Genomic DNA, 21,750 nt, shown 5'->3' with positions numbered 1-21,750 from the left:
TGTGTAGCTAAAAGATTGGGGAATAACCTGGTGTATTTCAATGCTGAATAAAACAACCCCTGTTTCAGAAAAAAATGTGTTGCATTACTTATTGAACTGCCCTCGTACAAACCGAATGTACCCGACACCACTCCAAACGGGCTTGTTAGTGTACAGAGGTCAATGGCAGTCGGCGCAAGCGGCACCATGAGCTCAGCCCCCTTTCTGTGACCAGCCTGTTACTGGTCCTTGTGGTCACTGAAGCACAGATGCATGTAGCTCCATGATAGTGATGAATTCGGGGCTCTGAGTGCCTCCCTGACGACAGCTCGGTCCTCCGTTCTGTCGTCTCTCTTGGACGACAGCTTCCTTCGGTCATGGTTCACCCATCCCTGTCAACATTTCGAATAGTGGCACCGCTTCTCTAATTCGTCATTTCTCCAATCGTCTTCTTTGACCCCCAAATACATGTTCTCTCTTAAATGCGGACATCTGCTTCTATTATTCACGCGCCTGTCTGCGAGGCAATAGTTACTGCCCAACTGAGTACAAGTAATGAAAGTTGCAAAAAACTTTGTGCACTGATATGTACATGTCCCCTGTTTACTGCCCTAGCCAGCTGTACGGTGAAACAGCGCTGCAGCATCACACATTCATTCATCGGCAACCAAAGTTTACAATTTTGCATTTACTGTAGATACGTGTCTGAATATGTGTGTGACCAGTTTTCATATCTCCTTCGTGAGGCGTCGCTTTTCCTGTGTATTCCAAAATTATTGAATATATAAATGATGTGATATTTTTGATAGTCATTACCCTTTATAGATGGCATTTGATGCTACCAGGCAGTTCGAAGTCAGATTCTGGTAAAGAAAAAGATTTTCGTTGATTCTACTGACACGTTACCTACACTTCCGACCGAATCGGTCACCATATTTTGGATTGCAACTATGATGTACTTGCAAATGCACCATTTAAATTATGAAAATTACTTTTAAACTCGGACTATGAAAGATAGGAAACTGTTTCGTGAAACCTTTCACAGGCAGGTGGTCAGTTAGAAGCTCGCACATTTTAAGCACTCAGGTTACAACAAATACTGACATTAGGTCAATAATTCACATACATTGTATACTATAAAGTAAGTCTTCAGCCGGAGCTAGAACCTCGTCTGACAGTAAGGAAGAGGTCCGAAATAAATGCCCCGACGTCGGGGCTATTAGAGACCGAATTCCGGTTGTGGTGGAGAAGAATGGGAAAAGGGATTGGTCATTGTGACTTTTAAGGAACTATCACAAGAAGCCTGCATTCTCGTACAAGTCGAGAGGTGTATCACTTCTACCGATGTACGTCTCGCCTAAAAATAGAGAAGAGGTAATCGTATCCCTTAGTCTCGCGAACCGTCTGCAGTAAGGTGGAATAGACGAGACCGGAGATTTCCGCCGTCGTGGTCATGTTCAACAAAATTTGTGCTCTTATTTGACCACCTCGTCATGTCGTTCATCGAACCAACCGCTTATGTATCAAAACACTCACAAGTAAACCTACCCAGGGGTCACACTTCGAGTTTGATCGGGTTTGAATATGTTGTAGTGTAGAGCAAAATAAGAGACGCGTATTTTTTTTATATACGTGCCTGTACGGCCGTTAAGCAGGTGAAACACCCCCTGAAAAAATTGAATATAACACACTCTAAGACAAAAAAAGACAAGGAGTTAGATAAATTGGTCACAAATTGATTTACGTACAGCTACCGATGGAAAATTAAAAGTTGTCAACTTTGGCGGCCGATAGATGAATGTGTGAAGCTGCAGCGCAATTTCACCGCGGGGGCGCGCGTTACCTCTTCATCGCATCCGGTTGAACTTGGCATTAAAGGCGTTTTGTTATTAGTCAAATGTCGAGATAAAGAAACTAAATAGTGGGAGGGGGAGTGGACCAAACAGCAAGGTCATAAGTCCGATCGGATTACGGAAGGATGGGGAAGAAAGTCGGCCGTGCTCTTTCAGAGGAACCATCATGGCCGGACGCGGGTTTGAACCGTCGTCCTCCCGAATGCGAGTCCAGTGTGCTAACCACTGCGCCACCTCGCTCGGTCGTTGTAACCTACAATAAAAACCAAAGAACTTTTATTTGCAGCTTCTGTTGTATCTGTTACCGTTTCAACGGTATTCATTCAAAAATATTAAACTCAATTTTTAAAGGCGGTGTTACACTCCCTTAATAGCCCTATGGGCAATTATAAAAAATACGTGTCTGTTATTTGGATCCACACTACAACATATTGAAAGCCGATCAAAATCGAATAGTATCACTTTGGCAGGTTTACTTGTTAGTTGATCGTATGTTGAAATTACATGAGCTTCTAGATCAGTCTCGAAAGCCTTTCGAGAATCTAGGAAGAAAGAATCTGCGTTTTCACTTGCATGTGCTGTTTGCAAGATACCGTGTAGCAATAAAGTGAGCTGTGGTTTACACGAGTGGTTTTTCCTGAATCAGTCTCGTTTCTTCAAGAGAAATAGAGAAGGGAACAGTGCTTGTGCTGCCCACCGTAACTGCACAGCGCAAATGAGTGGGAGATTGGAGGGAACTGCGAAGGAAAAGTTGTGTGATGTGTAAAGTGTAGGTCATCCTCACGATGCCACACTGCACCGCTAGCTGTGCTGTCGAGTGAGGATGTCGTGTCTGTTGCGGCAGGCGCAGCCGGTGCCGACAAGCCGCCGCCCGCGCCTCCACCGCCCCCGCCGCCCGGCCCCCAGGGGCCGCTGGCGCGCTCCCAGTCGTCGGGGACGGCGGGGGCGGGCCTCGGCCGGAAGCTGCCGCCCGTGGCGCCCAGGGCCGGCAACAAGGACTTCCGCAAGTCGGCGCTCAACGTCGACCTGGAGGCGGCCGTGCGCCGCAAGCTGCGCTCCGGCTCCGACGGCGCCATCGCCGACGCGCCGCCCGCGCCTGCGGGGGCGGAGGCCCGCATCTCCGCCAGCAGCTCGGCGCCCAAGGTGCTGGTGACGGCGCCGGCAGCGCCCTCGGCGCGCGGCACTGCCCAGCACCCAGCCGCCGCCTCCACCTCCGCCTCAGAGAGCAGCAGTAGCAGCAGCAGCAGCGAGACAGAGTCCTCCGAGGAGACGTCCAGCACAGAGTCAGAGACCGAGCAGGTCTGTCTCTCTGTTTGCCACCCACTTCATTTACTTCTTACGACATTACCACCAACTAAATTCCGTGCTATGCAGATCACCTGTTTGTCTCATCGTATGCTGTCTTCTTTGGACTGTTTAGTTTGCACGCTTTGCTTAAATACTGCTCATACGAGCTGATATACAGTACTTGTATCTCACGTTAACCAACACGCACATAAATACACGATTTAGAGCCACGGGCGAATTGGAACACTGAATGGCATCCTGTGCAGTTCACAGCTTCTGTTTGTGACGATCATATCGGCAATGACGTGTCTTTAAACGACGTGGTGAAAGGTCACGGGTAGCAACTATTGTCGAAACCCTATTGGAGATGAGAATAGCACTGATTTGGTAATCTTTGAAGTGAGGCTAAATGTTCGCCAGCATATTGGAAGAATGATAAACCTTGTTGTCTTATCCTTCATAATCAGGGTACAAAATGCCTTTTTCCAGCAGGATAATACATGACCTCACACTGAAGTTCACACCACTGCGTTATTCGGTCCCCTCATTTGTTACCATTAGAACTTGACAGGGACACAATGAGAAAACACATATTTTCTTTTTTCTTTTTTTGCATCAATCTTCTGACTCGTTTGATGCGACCCACCACGAATTCGTCTTCTGTGGCAACCGCTTCCTCTCAAAGTAGCAGCCGGCCGAAATGGCCGCGCGGTTCTGGCGCTGCAGTCTGGAGCCGCGAGACCGCTACGGTCGCAGGTTCGAATCCTGCCTCGGGCATGGATGTGTGTGATGTCCTTAGCTTAGTTAGGTTTACCTAGTTCTAAGTTCTAGGGGACTAATGACCTCAGCAGTTGAGTCCCATAGTGCTCAGAGCCATTTGAACCATTTTGAAATCTCAAAGTAGCACTTTTTCCCATGTAGTTTTTACCTTCTACTCTCCTTTTAGTAACATGGACGTGATTCCGTGATGTCTTAACAGACGTCCTACCTTCCTGTCCTTTCTCCTTGTCATTTTTCTGCATATATTCCCTTCCTCACCGGTTCCGTAGAGAACCTCCTCATTCCTTACCTTATCAGTCCACCTAATTTTCAGAATTCTTTTGTAGCATCACATCTCAAATGCCTTGATTCTCTTCTTTTCCAATTTTCTCACAGTCTGTGTTTTAGTACCGTTCAATGCTGTGCTCCAAACGCACGTTCTTACAAATTTCTTCCTCTAATTAAGTTCTATGTTTCTCATCGCAGGAATGCCTTTTTGCCAGTGCTACTCTGCTTCCTATGTCCCCCTTGCTCCGTGCACCATGGGTTATTTTGCTGCCTAGGTAACAGAATTCCTTAATTTCATCTACTTCGCTATCTTTAGTTATGATGTTAAGTTTCTCGCTCTTCTCATTTCTACTGTATCCCATTACTTTCGTCTTTCTTCGATTTATTCTCAGTCCATTTTCTGTACCCATTTGTTCATTCCATTCAACAAATATTGTAATTGCTTTTCGCTTTCACTGAGGATAACAATTTCATGAGCGAATTTTGTCACCTTACACCCTGAAATTTAATTCCACTGTTGAACGTTCCTTTTATTTCCGTCATTGCTTCTTCGATGTATAGAATGAACAGTAGGGGCGACACGCTGCATCCTTGTCTTACACCCGTTTTTACCCGAGCACTTCGTTCTTTGTCTTCCACTCTTATTTTTCCCTCCTGACTCTCGTACATATTGTATAGTACCAGTCTTTCCCATATCTTACCTCTGTTTTCCTCAGAATTTCGATCATTTTGTCCCATTTGACATTCCCGAACACTTTTTCCAGATCGACAAATCCTATGAACGTGTCATGATTTTTCTTTACTCTAGCTTCCATTACCAACCGCAACGTCAGAAATGCCTCTCTGGTGCCTTTACCTTTCCTAAAGCCAAACTGATTCCATCTAACATGCATTGTACTAATACTCGTAATGGACGTAAGTTCCAATAAGTTTCATAATTTAATACTCACATTTGATGAAAATCTACAATAAGTTTGATATGCGGGACGTTTCAAAAACTTTGGATCGAACCTCCAGGGGCGATAGATCAACTCATGGGGAACGTGTTTTGTTAGGGACCAAATATTTGCTGTCCCTCCACGGCGACGACGAGGTTTCGTCGAACTAGCAAGATCTCCTGGGAAGGTGTACTGCATATTGCTTACGCCAGTAAGAGTGAAACCTTAAGAATGATTGTCTGTAATCGGAGAGAGATAGTTTCAAAGAGAATTTGGAACTTTAATTTCACTGAATCCAACCCCTTTCATACGGAGAGGTGACAGGGTTAAAGACAACAAACAAGGAATAGGCACGCCACATACTGCCTTCGCCCTAGCGCCTCTCAGGGGCAAAACCACTACAGTCTTGACGTAATCTGTCACCTCTAGACATATTTTGATACAAAGACTTTAAAGCACCCTCTATATTTGACTTGTGCATCGTGGTGTAACACTTTCCTTTACCAGTGTATAATGGCTAAAACTCACTATAACCAGGCTGTACGTAAACAGCCATAAATTATCTAAAAGTATCACAAGCTAAGCCGTATGTAAAAATTTAAAAGACAAAAAAAGCTAAGAGATCAGTGGACATTTTTAGCTCTTACACGCAGAACCTTTCACTTCACCGCAATGTTTTTGTTTTACAATTCTGTTTAACATGCGTCTCGCCCTCACCATCACCAGATCAATAATGAAAACATTCACACTGGTAAGCGCAACACGCAAGCATGGAAAGCTTTGACGAGCGACACAGCAGCTACATTTTTTACATCCCGTAGTCGTCGGCCTGGTGACGGCAATGGTGAAATGTATCATACGGAAATTTGTAAAATAAAATAATTATAATCTGACAATAATTCTGTGTTTAAGTCATGTGTAACATACTATAGATTAACAACTCACTTGAAATAACCCACGATGTTATGAAACTTGTACAGATGGAAGGCAAATAAACTGACACTGCTTTATTCAAGAGAGAGAGCTTCACATATTGAGTTTCGGGGCCCAATTGGAAGAGGGACTCATCACTGAAGACACCTCTATTCCAGTCAGTGAGAAACCAAGCTCCAATGGCCGGCCAATGCGTGTCTGGAGACGCCCTAGACAGCGATGGGAATCCGAGCTGACTGACACCCGTCACTCAGCCGGACGACCAGGAGTGACAGTCTGGGGTGCTATTTCATATCATAGCAGAACCCCTTTGGTTGTCATCCGCAGCACCTTTTCAGCACAGTGGTACTTCGACGATACTCTACGCCCTGTTCTGTTGCTCTTCATGGCAAGCCATCTTCAGCTTACATTTCAGCAAGGCAATACCCTCCTGCACACTATGAGAGTTTCTGCTGCCTGTCTTCGTGCTTGCCAAACCCTACCTTCGCCGGCAAGGCGCCATCTCTCTCCCCATTGAGAACATTTGCAGCATTATGGGCAATACCCTCCAACCAGCTTGGGATTTTGACGATGTAACGCGCCAGTTGTACATAATTTGGCACGATATCCCTTAAGAGGACATCAAACAACTCTATCAATCAATGACAAGCCGAATAACAGCTTGCATAAGGGTCAGAAGTGGACGGACGCGTTAATTACTTCCTCAATTTCTAAAGCTATTTCTCTTGAATGAATCATACATTTTTTCTGAAATGGTAATCATTTGTTTGTCTGTATACGTACGTCACATTTACCGATTTCCGTCCTATTCCGATAATTCCTGCTTGGTGCATCCTTTTTTTCTTAAGAGTGTATATTCTCTACAATGTCATACTACTATATTTTACGGCCACCTAAAGAGCACGTGTGACCTTAATGAGCTGATATACTCGTACATTTTGACAATGTTGACTGGAATACTCTCTTTCAAATTCTGAAGGTGGCAGGGGTAAAATACAGGGAGCGAAAGGCTATTTACAATTTGTACAGAAAGCAAATGGCAGTTATAAGAGTCGAGGGACATTAAAGGGAAGCAGTGGTTGGGAAGGGATTGAGACAGGGTTGTAGCCTCTCCCCGATGCTATTCAATCTGTATATTGAGCAAGCAGTAAAGGAAACAAAAGACAAGTTTGGAGTAGGCATTAAAATCGATGGAGAAGAAATAAAAACTTTGAGGTTCGCCGATGACATCGTAATTCTGTCAGAGACAGCAAAGGACCTGGAAGAGCAGCTGAACGGAATGGACAGGGTCTTGAATGGAGGATATAAGATGAACATCGACAAAACCAAAACGAGGATAATGGAATGTATTCGAATGCAATCGGGTGATGCTGAGGGAATTAGATTAGGAAAAGAGACACTTAAAGTAGTAAAGGAGTTTTGCTATTTGGGGAGCGAAATAACTGATGATAGTCGAAGTAGAGAGGATATAAAATGTAGACTGGCAATGGCAAGGAAAACGTTTCTGAAGAAGAGAAATTTGTTAACATCGAGTATGGATTTAAGTGTCAGGAAGTCGTTTCTGAAAGTATTTGTATGGAGTGTAGCCATGTATGGAAGTGAAAGATGGACGATAAATACACTCCTGGAAATTGAAATAAGAACACCGTGAATTCATTGTCCCAGGAAGGGGAAACTTTATTGACACATTCCTGGGGTCAGATACATCACATGATCACACTGACAGAACCACAAGCACATAGACACAGGCAACAGAGCATGCACAATGTCGGCACTAGTACAGTGTATATCCACCTTTCGCAGCAATGCAGGCTGCTATTCTCCCATGGAGACGATCGTAGAGATGCTGGATGTAGTCCTGTGGAAAGGCTTGCCATGCCATTTCCACCTGGCGCCTCAGTTGGACCAGCGTTCGTGCTGGACGTGCAGACCGCGTGAGACGACGCTTCATCCAGTCCCAAACATGCTCAATGGGGGACAGATCCGGAGATCTTGCTGGCCAGGGTAGTTGACTTACACCTTCTAGAGCACGTTGGGTGGCACGGGATACATGCGGACGTGCATTGTCCTGTTGGAACAGCAAGTTCCCTTGCCGGTCTAGGAATGGTAGAACGATGGGTTCGATGACGGTTTGGATGTACCGTGCACTATTCAGTGTCGCCTGGACGATCACCAGTGGTGTACGGCCAGTGTAGGAGATCGCTCCCCACACCATGATGCCGGGTGTTGGCCCTGTGTGCCTCGGTCGTATGCAGTCCTGATTGTGGCGCTCACCTGCACGGCGCCAAACACGCATACGACCATCATTGGCACCAAGGCAGAAGCGACTCTCATCGCTGAAGACGACACGTCTCCATTCGTCCCTCCATTCACGCCTGTCGCGACACCACTGGAGGCGGGCTGCACGATGTTGGGGCGTGAGCGGCAGACGGCCTAACGGTGTGCGGGACCGTAGCCCAGCTTCATGGAGACGGTTGCGAATGGTCCTCGCCGATACCCCAGGAGCAACAGTGTCCCTAATTTGCTGGGAAGTGGCGGTGCGGTCCCCTACGGCACTGCGTAGGAGCCTACGGTCTTGGCGTGCATCCGTGCGTCGCTGCGGTCCGGTCCCAGGTCGACGGGCACGTGCACCTTCCGCCGACCACTGGCGACAACATCGATGTACTGTGGAGACCTCACGCCCCACGTGTTGAGCAATTCGGCGGTACGTCCACCCGGTCTCCCGCATGCCCACTATACGCCCTCGCTCAAAGTCCGTCAACTGCACATACGGTTCACGTCCACGTGTCGCGGCATGCTACCAATGTTAAAGACTGCGATGGAGCTCCGTATGCCACGGCAAACTGGCTGACACTGACGGCGGCGGTGCACAAATGCTGCGCAGCTAGCGCCATTCGACGGCCAACACCGCGGTTCCTGGTGTGTCCGCTGTGCCGTGCGTGTGATCATTGCTTGTACAGCCCTCTCGCAGTGTCCGGAACAAGTATGGTGGGTCTGACACACCGGTGTCAATGTGTTCTTTTTTCCATTTCCAGGAGTGTAGTTTAGACAAGAAGAGAATAGAAGCTTTTGAAATGTGGTGCTACAGAAGAATGCTGAACAGTAGATGGGTAGATCACATAACTAGTGAGGAGATATTGAATAGAACTGGGGACAAGAGGAGTTTGTGGCACAACTTGACAAGAAGAAGGGACCGTTTGGTAGGACATGTTCTGAGGCATCAAGGGATCACCAATTTAGTACTGGAGGGCAGCGTGGAGGGTAAAAATCGTAGAGGGAGACCAAGAGATGAATACACTAAGCAGATTCAGAAAGATGTAGGCTGCAGTAGGTACTGGGAGATGAAGAAGCTTGCACAGGATAGAGTAGCATGGAGAGCTGCGTCAAACCAGTCTCAGGACTGAAGACCACACAACAACAACATACTCGTACCTCCGTCATTTTTCTCTCAAGGTCTCCTGACGCTCGCGACGAAACTTTTCTACGTTTTCTGTCAACGTTTTATATTACATCTGGTGCTTGGTTTTTCCATAAGACTTAAACTGTCAATTAAAATTTTGTATTGGCTCTGTCCTGTACAATGTCTTCTAGCAAGTCTATTCAAGAATACAGCTGTTTTCTGTTCACAGCGAATGGATTAGAATACTTTTAACCCATTTAGAGTTGTTAGTTCTGATATCGTTCCTTAAAATTTATTCGCTTCTTCCTGGGAGTTTCCGTGATTTCGTTCAGTGTCTACATTTTATCTTGAATTCAGTTTTCATTCGCACTATTTCCAAGATAAAAGCAGCTCTGCGTTAATAAATAAAAAACATAGTTTTCTTCAAAAACGGAAAATAATTTTAAAAATTGTAAAATGTGTTGAAAATGATCGCCCTGTCCCTCTTTGTACTTTTGTGATCATGAAACCCCATTCAAATTCACATTACGCAAAACTGTAACATCGGTTGTTTCAATACTCGAGCGCACATTTTCCTTCTGCTAGTCTACCGTTTTAGGGTTATTTTCGTAAGCTTTCCCTTTTAAATATCAACGTAGATAAAAATCACTAAAAGACAAGATATTAACTGGAAGTAGCAAGAAAAGAGACGTCTGTTCTGACAGTGGTTTGAGATAACATTGACCCGATAGGACGGCTATCAGAAAACGCGCACCAAACTCCATTTCTTTACCGCGAGGAGGAGGGTGATGGACAACGTGAGAGTTTTCGCCGTACCAGTGGTAATTACCCTGGGTGTTCACAAGGTCACGAAGGTAATAAAGCAAGCTTCGTTACTGTGTCGGGCCAAGTTCTCCGTCCACAACCATTTAAGCAACTACTCACGATATTTGACGCTCTTTTTTATCAGATATAAGTAATACCTGAGCACATGAACCTTCGTAAGTTTTCAGATGTTAAAACGTAAGTACAGAATGTCAGGCTGCATATTTAACACCTATTTGTTGCTAAAGTGGCGTGACAGATTCTTCGGGCTAGCAGTCACTCTCCGCAAAATATTTGCAACGCCTTCCTAAGTGCGACGAGGACACTTAGAATTCGAGAACTACCTCTGGGACGTTATTTTATCACCATCTTCTAAGGATTAAGTTTTGCAGAAATGCTAGAATTAGGAAATTATCGATGAAGAATTTCACGAATCTTCTTAGCCCTCCTTCTTCTTACTGAAAAAGCTATATGCTCATACTCGTTTGGGTCGTAACGATACGAGGTTTTACTAGCTCATTTACAGCCACATTTGTGAAAGGAACATACTGTTTCTAAAATATTTTCGTTCTCCCACCCCACAGAGGTCTTGAAGGTGCTAACTTGTCATTTGTTCTTCTTGCTCCTTGATCAGACTTCTCATTCAAACGTAACACGTGAGATGTAACAAAATCTTTACTGTTCCATTACGGTAGAGAAGATTGTTTCACCTGTTTCTGGATTCCATAGACTCTTTGTTGATTCATCATTCGAATTATACACACCAGCCAGTAATAACAAACGAATATAAACTAAAGTGCAATTTGCCCTAATATTTTCCAACTCTTACCATAGATCTTTTGACGCTCACGTTAGTCATTTCCACCACAACACTCTAATATTTGGATCATAAGAGCTCGAAAAGAGGATAAATCTTGACACAACTATTCTTCAGATACAGTCTCCGTAAGGATGGGGTCGCCAGCCTCGTTTTGAGCCACGAGACGCCAAAGATAAATACCCTACTTGCAATCGAAAGATTCCGAGATCCCTTCACTGTACCGGAAAATGTACATCGCTAAGAGTCTATACACCGACTCCAACTGCTTTCTTCCACCTTCAGCAGACGTATCCACATAGACAAAACAGGGTAGCCTTTGAAAACTACGTGAGTAGACATTTACTCCAAAATCAAGATTAATTTCCCACGGACACAATCACAGTTTAATATAATCCGATCGGCAACTGTTAACTCTGACCGTTCGCTCCACGGACTCGCAATTGGCCCGCCGCAAGTGTGCTGATACTTTCGTCTCTTGTGCTCAGGAGCCTGTGGAGAAGCCGGCAGACAGGGAGGAGGCCAAGTCGTTCCTGATGCGTGCGCTGGCGCCCGTCACCAGCTTCTTCCGCGGTTCCGGCGAGGCTGCCACGGACAAGGACAAGGACAAGGACAAGGAGAAGCTGGCGCGACACATCCGCCACGTGCAGTCCGGGGAGCGCGCCTGGTGGCTGGACCCCAACGCCGAGGTGCCCGAGGGTGTGGCTCGCATCGCCAGTAGCCACCAGCTGGCCGGTGGTCGGTATTCCACACGCTGTCTGTACTCCACACCCTGTCTGTCCTCCACGCTCTCTCTGTACTCCATACTCTCTCTGTACACGACATTATCTCTGCTCCATACTCTCTCCACTCCACACTCTGTTTGTACCCCATACTCTATCTGTACTCGACACCCTGTCTGCGCTCCACACCTTTTGTCTGTATTAGGCACGCTGTCTATACTCCACACCCTGTCTGTATCCCACAACCTGTCTGTATTCCTCACTCTGCCTCTACTCCACACTCTGTCTGTATTGCACACTATCTCTACTCCACACTATACCTACTCTGCACTTTGTACTTCATACTCTCTCTGTACTCCATACTCCATCTGTGCTCCATACGTGTTTGCACTCCACAGCCTTTTGTACTCCACACCCTGTTGTACTCCTGTCTCTGCCTGTACTCCACATCCTATCTGCACTCCACACTGTCTCTACTCCACTCTCTGCCTGTACTCCTTACCCTCTCTGTACTTCATTCTCTCTCTCTCTCTCTCTCTCTCTCTCTCTCTCTCTCTCTCTCTCTCGCTCTCCTCCAAACTCTCTCTATTCTCCACTCTCTGTCTGTACTCCACTCTCTATACGTCTGTGCTACACGTCCTGTGCTGCAAGTCAACATGGCTGTCTTCCTAGATTCATAGCACTCGTTTTATACCTAGACTTATCAAACAGACATCTTCTCTGCGAACAAAACACAGTATAAATACTTCATTTGTGTGGCCATAGTGCCTGTAGTTGCTTTACGATTATTAAAGGTATTTCGAATCCGTCTTTGCAACTACTGAAAAAGATATGTATTTATTGAACTATATGAGTTTCGTTTTGATGATTTAAAATATCGTTAGATGTTTGGAATAAAGCATATTTACATTTCTGGTTTGCTTCTACATCTCAAAAAAGTTGCAAAAAGTATCGAATTGTGACGTTTACTTTGAAAGTTTTTGCGTGAATTCGACTTACATCTGAACTGTTGTCTTCTTTCACATTTCCCAGGTATTCCTTTGGTCGTCACTGAATATTTTGGTCTAATATCACGTTAGCTGAAGCAATGCGCATTTGTTGACGACAAACGTGGCAAAATATTGCATCACCACTGTTTACTTACCTTACCCTAGAGATATCTGTGGCAGTATCATTTGTGTGTATATTGTTTCCAACTTATCTACTAATTCTGGTTCCCACTCTTCTTTAAAACGTCGTTTTTATCAGCGGTTTGCCAAATGTGTATTATGTTTACTGATTTTTGTCCATAGGTACACTGTCTGTCAAGAAAGTGAAGCACCCAAATGATGTGGTCAGGTATCAATGTAACTTCCTGCAAGTAAACACCATTGGTGGGTGTATAAATGGTTAGAATTGCAATTCTCTCTGACAGGCAGAATGGCCACAGATGGCATTAGTGTTGTTCGTATTTAGTGTTGTTACCATTCCTGCTAGGGTACGTAAGGGGTGTGAAAACCATGAGATGTTGAGCATTCACTGTAAAGGACAGAGATGCTGCGTACTCGTGTAAGACAACGTTATCAGAATATGGCAGTGTTTTATTGGCTCCACTTGCCGAATGGTCCAATAGTGCAATATCCAGATTTATGGGGCATTCGCACATGACAGTGGCCAATGTTGGACTACGAGGGAACATGAGGGCAGGCATATACGCCATCAAAGTTGACCACGTGTGATCAGCACGAGAGAAGATCGCAGCATTATGCACCAAGCACATCAGAAACTTTTCACATCTGCCATTCGAGAACAAGTTATGGAACCACTGCAACATTCTGCGTCATCCCACACCAATGGTCAGAGACTACAGCTGCCGGACAAAGGAATTACCGTCCGATGCGTAGGCTGCTGTTAATACCACTGTACAAAAGGCTGAGTCTGGAGTGGTGTCGTGGCCAGGAAGCATGGACAGCTGATGAATGGCGTCTCATTGTGTTCAGCGATGAACCACGGTTCTCGTCCCAGTGTTTTGGAGAGGCACAGCTGTGATAGTACCGGCGTCATTGTGTGGGGCGCAACAGTGTATGACTTCAGGTCATGGTTAGTAGCGCCTGAGGAAACTATAGTGGCACAATGGAACGTCACGGACATTCTGCGTCCTCATGTGCTACCCCTCAAATCACAATACTGAAGTGCCATTTCTCAACAGGACAATGTCTGTCCATACATGCACACATGACACGTGTCACTATGCACTGTCTACATGATTTTGAGGTATTGTTGTGGCCAGAAAATTCCTTTATTTGTCCCCAATAGAACAAGTGTCGGATCATCCCGGACGTCAACTCTGCCCCAGTGACAGTACCCAGGACCAGTTAACAAGAGCTGTGGACCAGCTTGCCTCAGGAGAGGATTCAACAGCTTTATGGCACCCTACCCAACCGAATCAGTGCCTGTGTCAATGACAAAGGTGATGCAACGTCATCCTGATAAGTGGGCTCCTACTGTCAATTTCTTTGTAAATTTGACTCGATATAGTAATGGCTGAAATAACATCACCTATCTCAACACGTGAGATTTCATTTCCTTTCGTCATCTCGTAATGAGGGCACCATTCTTTTGACAGGCATCGTGTTTATTTAAACTTGCAAATAAGGTGAATGAGTAGTGTGGGCGTAATGAGTTTTATGGAAACTGGGGTGGGAGAGATGCAAAGATGAGTACAAGGTAGTGAACAGTGAGTGCAAAATAATGAACAAGTATTTCGTTTCCATTATTTACCTTGTCATTAAGTAGCTGCCTATTGTGTTGTACAGTATTTTTGAAAAGCGAGGAGATATCTGTTTTTACTGACTTTATCCTACCCACATCCATTTCAACTGTACTTGGCCTATGAGATTCCTGTTTAAGGTTATTTGAACGTTATTGGGTGGTTTGTAACAAAACACAGTCTGTATGGCGCGCATTTATTGCGGTGACTGATTGCGCTCGCATTATGCCATCTTTATATCTAAAATGTGGAGACTGTGATAGCTGACACCAGCAACACCTGAACCTGAAAGCTTCATGGTTTTTTATGGAGTTGAGTACTACAGTCAGGAATACGAACAGTCATCTTTATTCGAAAATACTTTTCACATAAATATTTATTTTACTATAAATTTTGGTATTTAAAATTGTTATATTCAGTCTCATTCTCCCTAGCCCGTTGTCTACCAAAGGAAACTGTTCTGCTGTCAAGGAGAAGTATGAGACTTCATTTTTAGTTGCAGGGTTGCTTGTTAATTGAACTTACAGCGAATAAGGGAGCAGATTTGATGGTGAAGACACTTCTACAAAGAACAGAACCCACATTAGTTTCAGTAATAAGCTATGTAGTCTAACAAGGGAAGAGCGTGGCCTCAACCGATCAGAACTGCACGAAAATTTGTTTGAGAATATAACTTACTCATCCCAAAAACAGTGGTATGAGACAATCGCATGCAAAACTGTGCGTCTTGTCCTGGGAGACATTTGAATGATCATCTATTCAAGGTGTAAGTGAGCAACTTGGTAACTCAGAGAAAGAAAATGTCGATATAATTGACTTCTGTGCAGGGTGCAGGGTAGTCCGTTCCAGAAGAGGACAGTAGCAACAGAGGAGGAATTTTCAGACGTTTCTATTTTATAGATAGGCTCAGCTAGGAAACTAGATAAGTTAGATCTTGCATTGTTATTATGATGAGATGACAGGTACTTGACGTCTAATGCCAAGTACTGAGGCATATTTACAACGTCAATCATGTAAAACTTGCACCACAAATATTGCGGAAACGAAGCTATCTCATGCATAGCGGATATTTTTCCTACTGATATTGTGGCATTATTCCGAAACTGCCTCACCACAACCTACTTTCAATACAATAGTGACTTTTACGAACAGGTTGACGGGGTGGCTATGGGCAGTCCTCTTAGTCCTGCTGTGGCTAACTTATTTACGGAGACCTTTGAACAACGCGAGTCGCAGACTGCCAGTAAGAGAACAGCCAGATAATATCGCTATGTCGATGACACGTTCGTAGCATGGACACACCGAGCAGAGGAGTTGGATGCCTTCCTGACACATTTAAACAGCATTAATCCGAAAATCCAATTCACTATGGAGACGGAAAGGAATGGGCAGTTGAACTTCCTGGATGTGTCTGTGATTAAACGACGGGACGGAACGTTGGGACATAAGGTGCATAGAAAGCCCACACATACTGATCGTTATCTACACAAAGAATCAAACCACCACCCTAGACAAAAAAGAGGTGTAATAAAAGTTTTGGTAGACAGGGGGTACAAACTTTGTGAACCTGTTTATTTAAAAGATGAGATTGAACATCAACGGTCAACTTCCGTGAAGAATGGCTATTCTAGCAAGGATATAGATGAGCACTTCGCTCTAGGCAGAGAATCAGGAGTAACGACGAACAACAGTCGTCCAAGGGCAAAGTTTTTCTTCCGTTCATTAGTAAGGTCACAGAGTGCATTGGGAAAGTTTTAGGCAAGTGTGGGGTGGAAACTATTTTCAGACCCAGTAGGAAAATAAAAGAATTTTTAAGGTCGGCAAAAGATGCACGACACCCTTTGGCTACACCGGGGGTATATAAAATTCCTTGTAGTTGTGGACAGGTTTACATCGGTACCACAAAGAGAAGTGTGTCTTGTTGAACATAAGAGGAATTGCCGCCTGGGTCACACGGATAAATCGGCCGTAGCGGAACATGTTTACCAGGAAGGTGATCATGAAATAAAATTCAGCGAGACGAACGTCATATCAAAAACCTCGCATTATTATGCACGCTTGTATAGAGAGGCTATCGAGATTGATAAACATAGCAATAATTTTAACAGGAAAGACGAAAGTGTTAAACTGGATAAAATTTGGATGTCAGCGTTGCACCGCAAGCGCGACGATCGATTACTTTCAATCGAGAATGTTGGCATTACCAGAGACAATCTCAAAGCCGACGCCACGTGATCGACAGTGGCGCCCTCTGTACTGCCTATATAATCAGCGCTTCCTCGAGTTCTCTTCGCAGTTCGCCGCTTTACCTCCGAGGATGTCTCCCGCAGTCGGAGACGAAACGTCAGCAGAGAGTTTTATATTTCGACCACTGCCTATCAGCCCGGAAGTTTTACGTGAAGATAAATCACGTTGTCCACCCACAACCTATTGTTTGGACTGCCACACACTAAATGACTAGCAACTCGCAAAGCACTCAAGGACCACACAAGAACACTGTAAGCAAACATAATAACATCGTACCTAGCAACTACGCATGTTAAATGGGCACAAACAAACGTCGGTGTGAAAACTTTTCACACAACGACATCTCCTAAACGACTCTCATTAGAATCCTGCAACAAAGACCACTGACACACTAATTTACGCTACTTTTAGCTTGTTAATGTCAATAGGCATTGTTTCATTCGAAAAAGTGTATTTCTGCACAAAAATACGCTTCGTAAGTACAATTAAAATCTGTTTAATGTCTAACAGTAAGAACTCCTGACTACCAATCCATTCTGTGAAAACCGCACACCAATAGAACTCTCCATTTCCTAATATTTGCGGTGTAAGGCTTAGGTAATTCACCTGTATAATTAGATGACAAAACTCGTAAGATATCGATATACACATGTTAATGAGGCGATTCATATGAAAAGGTTCCCGACGTGATCGTGGCCGCGCGACGGGAATTAACAGACTTTGAACGCCTAATGCTAGTTGGAGCTAGACACATGGGACATTTCATTTCGGAAGTCCTAAACGAATTCAATATTCCGATATTCACAGTGTCAAGAGTGTGCCTAAAATACCAAATTTCAGGCATTACCTCTCACCACGGACAACGCAGTGGCCAACGGCCTACATTTAATGACCGAGAGCAGCGGCTTTTGCATAGAGTTGTCAGTGCTAACAGACAAGCAAACCTGCGTGAAATAATCGTAGAAGTCAATGTGGGATTTACCCTGTAGGACAATGTGGCGAAATCTGCCGTTAATGGATTATCCCAGCAGGTAACCGACGCGAATGCCTTTGCTGCAGCACCTCTCTGGGCTCGTGACCAATCGGTTGGATCCTAGACCACAGTAAAACCGTGGCCTGGTTCTGAGTCCCTATTTCAGATGCTAAGAGCTAATGTTAGGGTTCGGGTGTGGCGCATGCCCCACCACACCATGGAACCAGGTTGTCAACAAGGCACTGCGCAACTGGTGATGACTCCATAATGGCGTGGGCTGCGTTTACTTGGAATGAATTTGGTATATTGGTCCAACTGAATAAAAAAAAATGGTTCGAATGGCTCTGAGCACTATGGGATTTAACATCTGAGGTCATCAGTCCCCTAGAACTTAGAACTACTTAAACCTAACTAACCTAAGGACAGCACACACATCCATGCCCGAGGCAGGATTCGAATCTGTGACCGTAGCGGTCGCGCGGTTACAGACTGAAGCGTCTGGAACCGCTCGGCCACAGAGGCCGGCCCAACTGAATCCATCATTGACTGTAAATTGCTCTGTTCTGCTACTTAGAGGCCATTCGCAACCATAAATAACCTTCATGTTTCCGAGCAACGGTGGAATCTTTGTGGATGACATGTCACCAGGCGACAATCGTTCGCGATTTGTGTGAAGAACATTGTGGAAAATTCGATGGAATGATTTGACGACCTAGATCGCCCGACATGAATTCTATCGAACATTTACGGGACATAATCGAAAGGTCATTTCGTGCACAATGTCCTGCACAAATAACACATTTGCACTTATGGACGGCTATAGAGACGTTATGGCTCAATATTTCTGCAGGGGACTTGTTCAGTCCATGCCACGTCGAGTTGCTGCACTTCGTCGGGAAAAAGGAAGTCCGACACGATATCAGGAGGTATCCTACACTGATCAGCTGATGAAGTAGACAGACCATACAACAGCGAACTTAACTGGGAGTTTGAGGTACTGAGATAGTCGGATGTTGCAGATGTAACGCACTCAAGCGTTCATAGTTCTAATCGTTTAGTGTTTTCACTACCCGTGCCGTGTTGGACTAAATCACAATAGTGTTGGTTTGGCGTAACGGGTGATTGCACAAGCGTATGTTTCACTCCTGTTGGAATACACTCCTGGAAATTGAAATAAGAACACCGTGAATTCATTGTCCCAGGAAGGGGAAACTTTATTGACACATTCCTGGGGTCAGATACATCACATGATCACACTGACAGAACCACAGGCACATAGACACAGGCAACAGAGCATGCACAATGTCGGCACTAGTACAGTGTATATCCACCTTTCGCAGCAATGCAGGCTGCTATTCTCCCATGGAGACGATCGTAGAGATGCTGGATGTAGTCCAGTGGAACGGCTTGCCATGCCATTTCCACCTGGCGCCTCAGTTGGACCAGCGTTCGTGCTGGACGTGCAGACCGCGTGATACGACGCTTCATCCAGTCCCAAACATGCTCAATGGGGGACAGATCCGGTGATCTTGCTGGCCAGGGTAGTTGACTTACACCTTCTAGAGCACGTTGGGTGGCACGGGATACATGCGGACGTGCATTGTCCTGTTGGAACAGCAAGTTCCCTTGCCGGTCTAGGAATGGTAGAACGATGGGTTCGATGACGGTTTGGATGTACCGTGCACTATTCAGTGTCCCCTCGACGATCACCAGTGGTGTACGGCCAGTGTAGGAGATCGCTCCCCACACCATGATGCCGGGTGTTGGCCCTGTGTGCCTCGGTCGTATGCAGTCCTGATTGTGGCGCTCACCTGCACGGCGCCAAACACGCATACGACCATCATTGGCACCAAGGCAGAAGCGAATCTCATCGCTGAAGACGACACGTCTCCATTCGTCCCTCCATTCACGCCTGTCGCGACACCACTGGAGGCGGACTGCACGATGTTGGGGCGTGAGCGGAAGACGGCCTAACGGTGTGCGGGACCGTAGCCCAGCTTCATGGAGACGGTTGCGAATGGTCCTCGCCTATAGCCCAGGAGCAACAGTGTCCCTAATTTGCTGGGAAGTGGCGGTGCGGTCCCCTACGGCACTGCGTAGGATCCTACGGTCTTGGCGTGCATCCGTGCGTCGCTGCGGTCCGGTCCCAGGTCGACGGGCACGTGCACCTTCCGCCGACCACTGGCGACAACATCGATGTACTGTGGAGACCTCACGCCCCACGTGTTGAGCAATTCGGCGGTACGTCCACCCGGCCTCCCGCATGCCCACTATACGCCCTCGCTCAAAGTCCGTCAACTGCACATACGGTTCACGTCCACGCTGTCGTGGCATGCTACCAGTGTTAAAGACTGCGATGGAGCTCCGTATGCCACGGCAAACCGGCTGACACTGACGGCGGCGGTGCACAAATGCTGCGCAGCTTGCGCCATTCGACGGCCAACACCGCGGTTCCTGGTGTGTCCGCTGTGCCGTGCGTGTGATCATTGCTTGTACAGCCCTCTCGCAGTGTCCGGAGCAAGTATGGTGGGTCTGACACACCGGTGTCAATGTGTTCTTTTTTCCATTTCAAGGAGTGTATATCCCAAGATTTTTTGAGATCAGAGGCAAGCGGAAGCCTTCCTATCATCTGAGATGCTGATGTTCATCCAAAGTTACACCCAAGCTCTTCACCGTGTTGTGGCCTGATGTTGGGTACGGTTGATGAGCTGGAGAAACTTTCCGCGGAATTCTGAACTCATTAGTTGATGATGGGATACTAAAATTATTTCTGACTTTTTCGAATTTAGTTTAGGTCCTAAGTTTTGTGTTCATCTCTCCACTGAAGACAGGTTATCAATCATCTTCAGGCCTGACACTTAAGTAAATCTCGAGGTCACCATAGAAATGATATTTACAGAAGGACAGTATCGACATACGGGGAGAACAGTAATGGACCCAGGAATGAGCTCTTAGCTTTCTTGAGAGAACACGCTCGCGGGACCACAGACAACGTTCTGCTATCTCTTTCTCAAACTGCTATCAAATCACTATCCGCAAATTTTAGCTGTCACATTTTTCTGAGTATTGTGTCAAGTTGACGGTATTAAATGCTTTGGTACAATCTGGCAGTGTTAATATTGTCCTCTCGCGGTTTTCCGTGGCATATGTAAGGTCATCAGCTACACTAATTAGTGTCGTGTTTCTGCTGTGGTGCCTACAAAAACCGGACTGATATTTGTCATGTACAGTTTACGTAAGTTTTCAGTAATTTCATCATGAACAATACATTCAACGGCTTGAATGTAGCGGGTAAAAGGCTACTTGGTTGGTAACCACAACATGTTTGTGGGTTTTCGCTCTTAAGAATGGGTCGGACTGTGCTTAAGTGGAACATATCTCGTTTACGAAAGAAAAATTAAATATGTCTGTCAAGACTGGTACTAAGCTATCCATAATATTCTTTCTCAATATAATTCTGATGCCGTCGTCGGCAATCGTTTCAGAAGAGATTCCCACTATCTCGTTGTGTTTATTATAACGTGTTTTAGATGGAAAGTGTCAGGATCAGAAACGTAGTCTGGGGATTCTTAGTATGATAGTTCTTTGCAGCGTGGGGACTGACTAGTGATAAAGAAGAGTCAGCTGAGACCCTGCACACCAGTTTCTAATGTTGTCTTTCCTGCATTCAAGCTACGGAGAGTCTTCCATAGAATCGCAGGGTTCGAGTCGCTGCACAGAACGGAACGAACATGCCTGGTTTTCACATTGAGGACGCTCTGCTTTGCCACGTTTCACAGCTTTCTGTTTTCTTCGTAGCGCATCGGTTAGACTTGTCTTGCTATTTACAGTCTGCATTTTTTTATCCTCTTTATTCATAGCATTATCAGATACTTTGTTGCTCAAACAGCAAAACTCCTCTACTACTATTAGTATCTCATTTCCTGATATGGTTCAAATTGGCTCTAAGCACTATGGGAGTTAACATCTGAGGTCATCAGTTCCCTAGACTTAGAACCACT

The 21,750-nt window shown here is 45.5% G+C and overlaps 2 protein-coding genes across 6 annotated transcripts in view; both read left to right on the top strand.

Annotated features, from left to right (window-relative positions):
* The window catches only part of LOC126260624 (mucin-5AC-like), a 237,387-nt gene extending 227,709 nt beyond the window's left edge, over positions 1–9,678 (top strand). The window contains exons 9-10 of the mRNA XM_049957962.1: positions 2,677–3,131; positions 9,667–9,678. Of these exons, the coding sequence (XP_049813919.1) occupies positions 2,677–3,131; positions 9,667–9,678 (467 nt within the window). The remainder of the gene's footprint in view (positions 1–2,676; positions 3,132–9,666) is intronic.
* The window catches only part of LOC126259290 (FH1/FH2 domain-containing protein 3), a 690,456-nt gene continuing 671,698 nt past the window's right edge, over positions 2,993–21,750 (top strand). For all 5 annotated transcript variants that reach the window (XR_007546495.1, XM_049955939.1, XM_049955941.1 and 2 more), the window contains exons 1-2: positions 2,993–3,131; positions 11,547–11,796. Coding sequence is in view for 4 of the 5 variants with exons in the window: in XM_049955939.1 (XP_049811896.1) it covers positions 11,595–11,796 (202 nt within the window). In the remaining variant the exon portion in view is untranslated. The remainder of the gene's footprint in view (positions 3,132–11,546; positions 11,797–21,750) is intronic.

Source organism: Schistocerca nitens, chromosome 5, assembly GCF_023898315.1.
Source record: "Schistocerca nitens isolate TAMUIC-IGC-003100 chromosome 5, iqSchNite1.1, whole genome shotgun sequence".
Classification (NCBI taxonomy): Eukaryota; Metazoa; Arthropoda; class Insecta; order Orthoptera; family Acrididae; genus Schistocerca; species Schistocerca nitens.
This window is presented reverse-complemented; position numbering and strand designations above follow the sequence as displayed.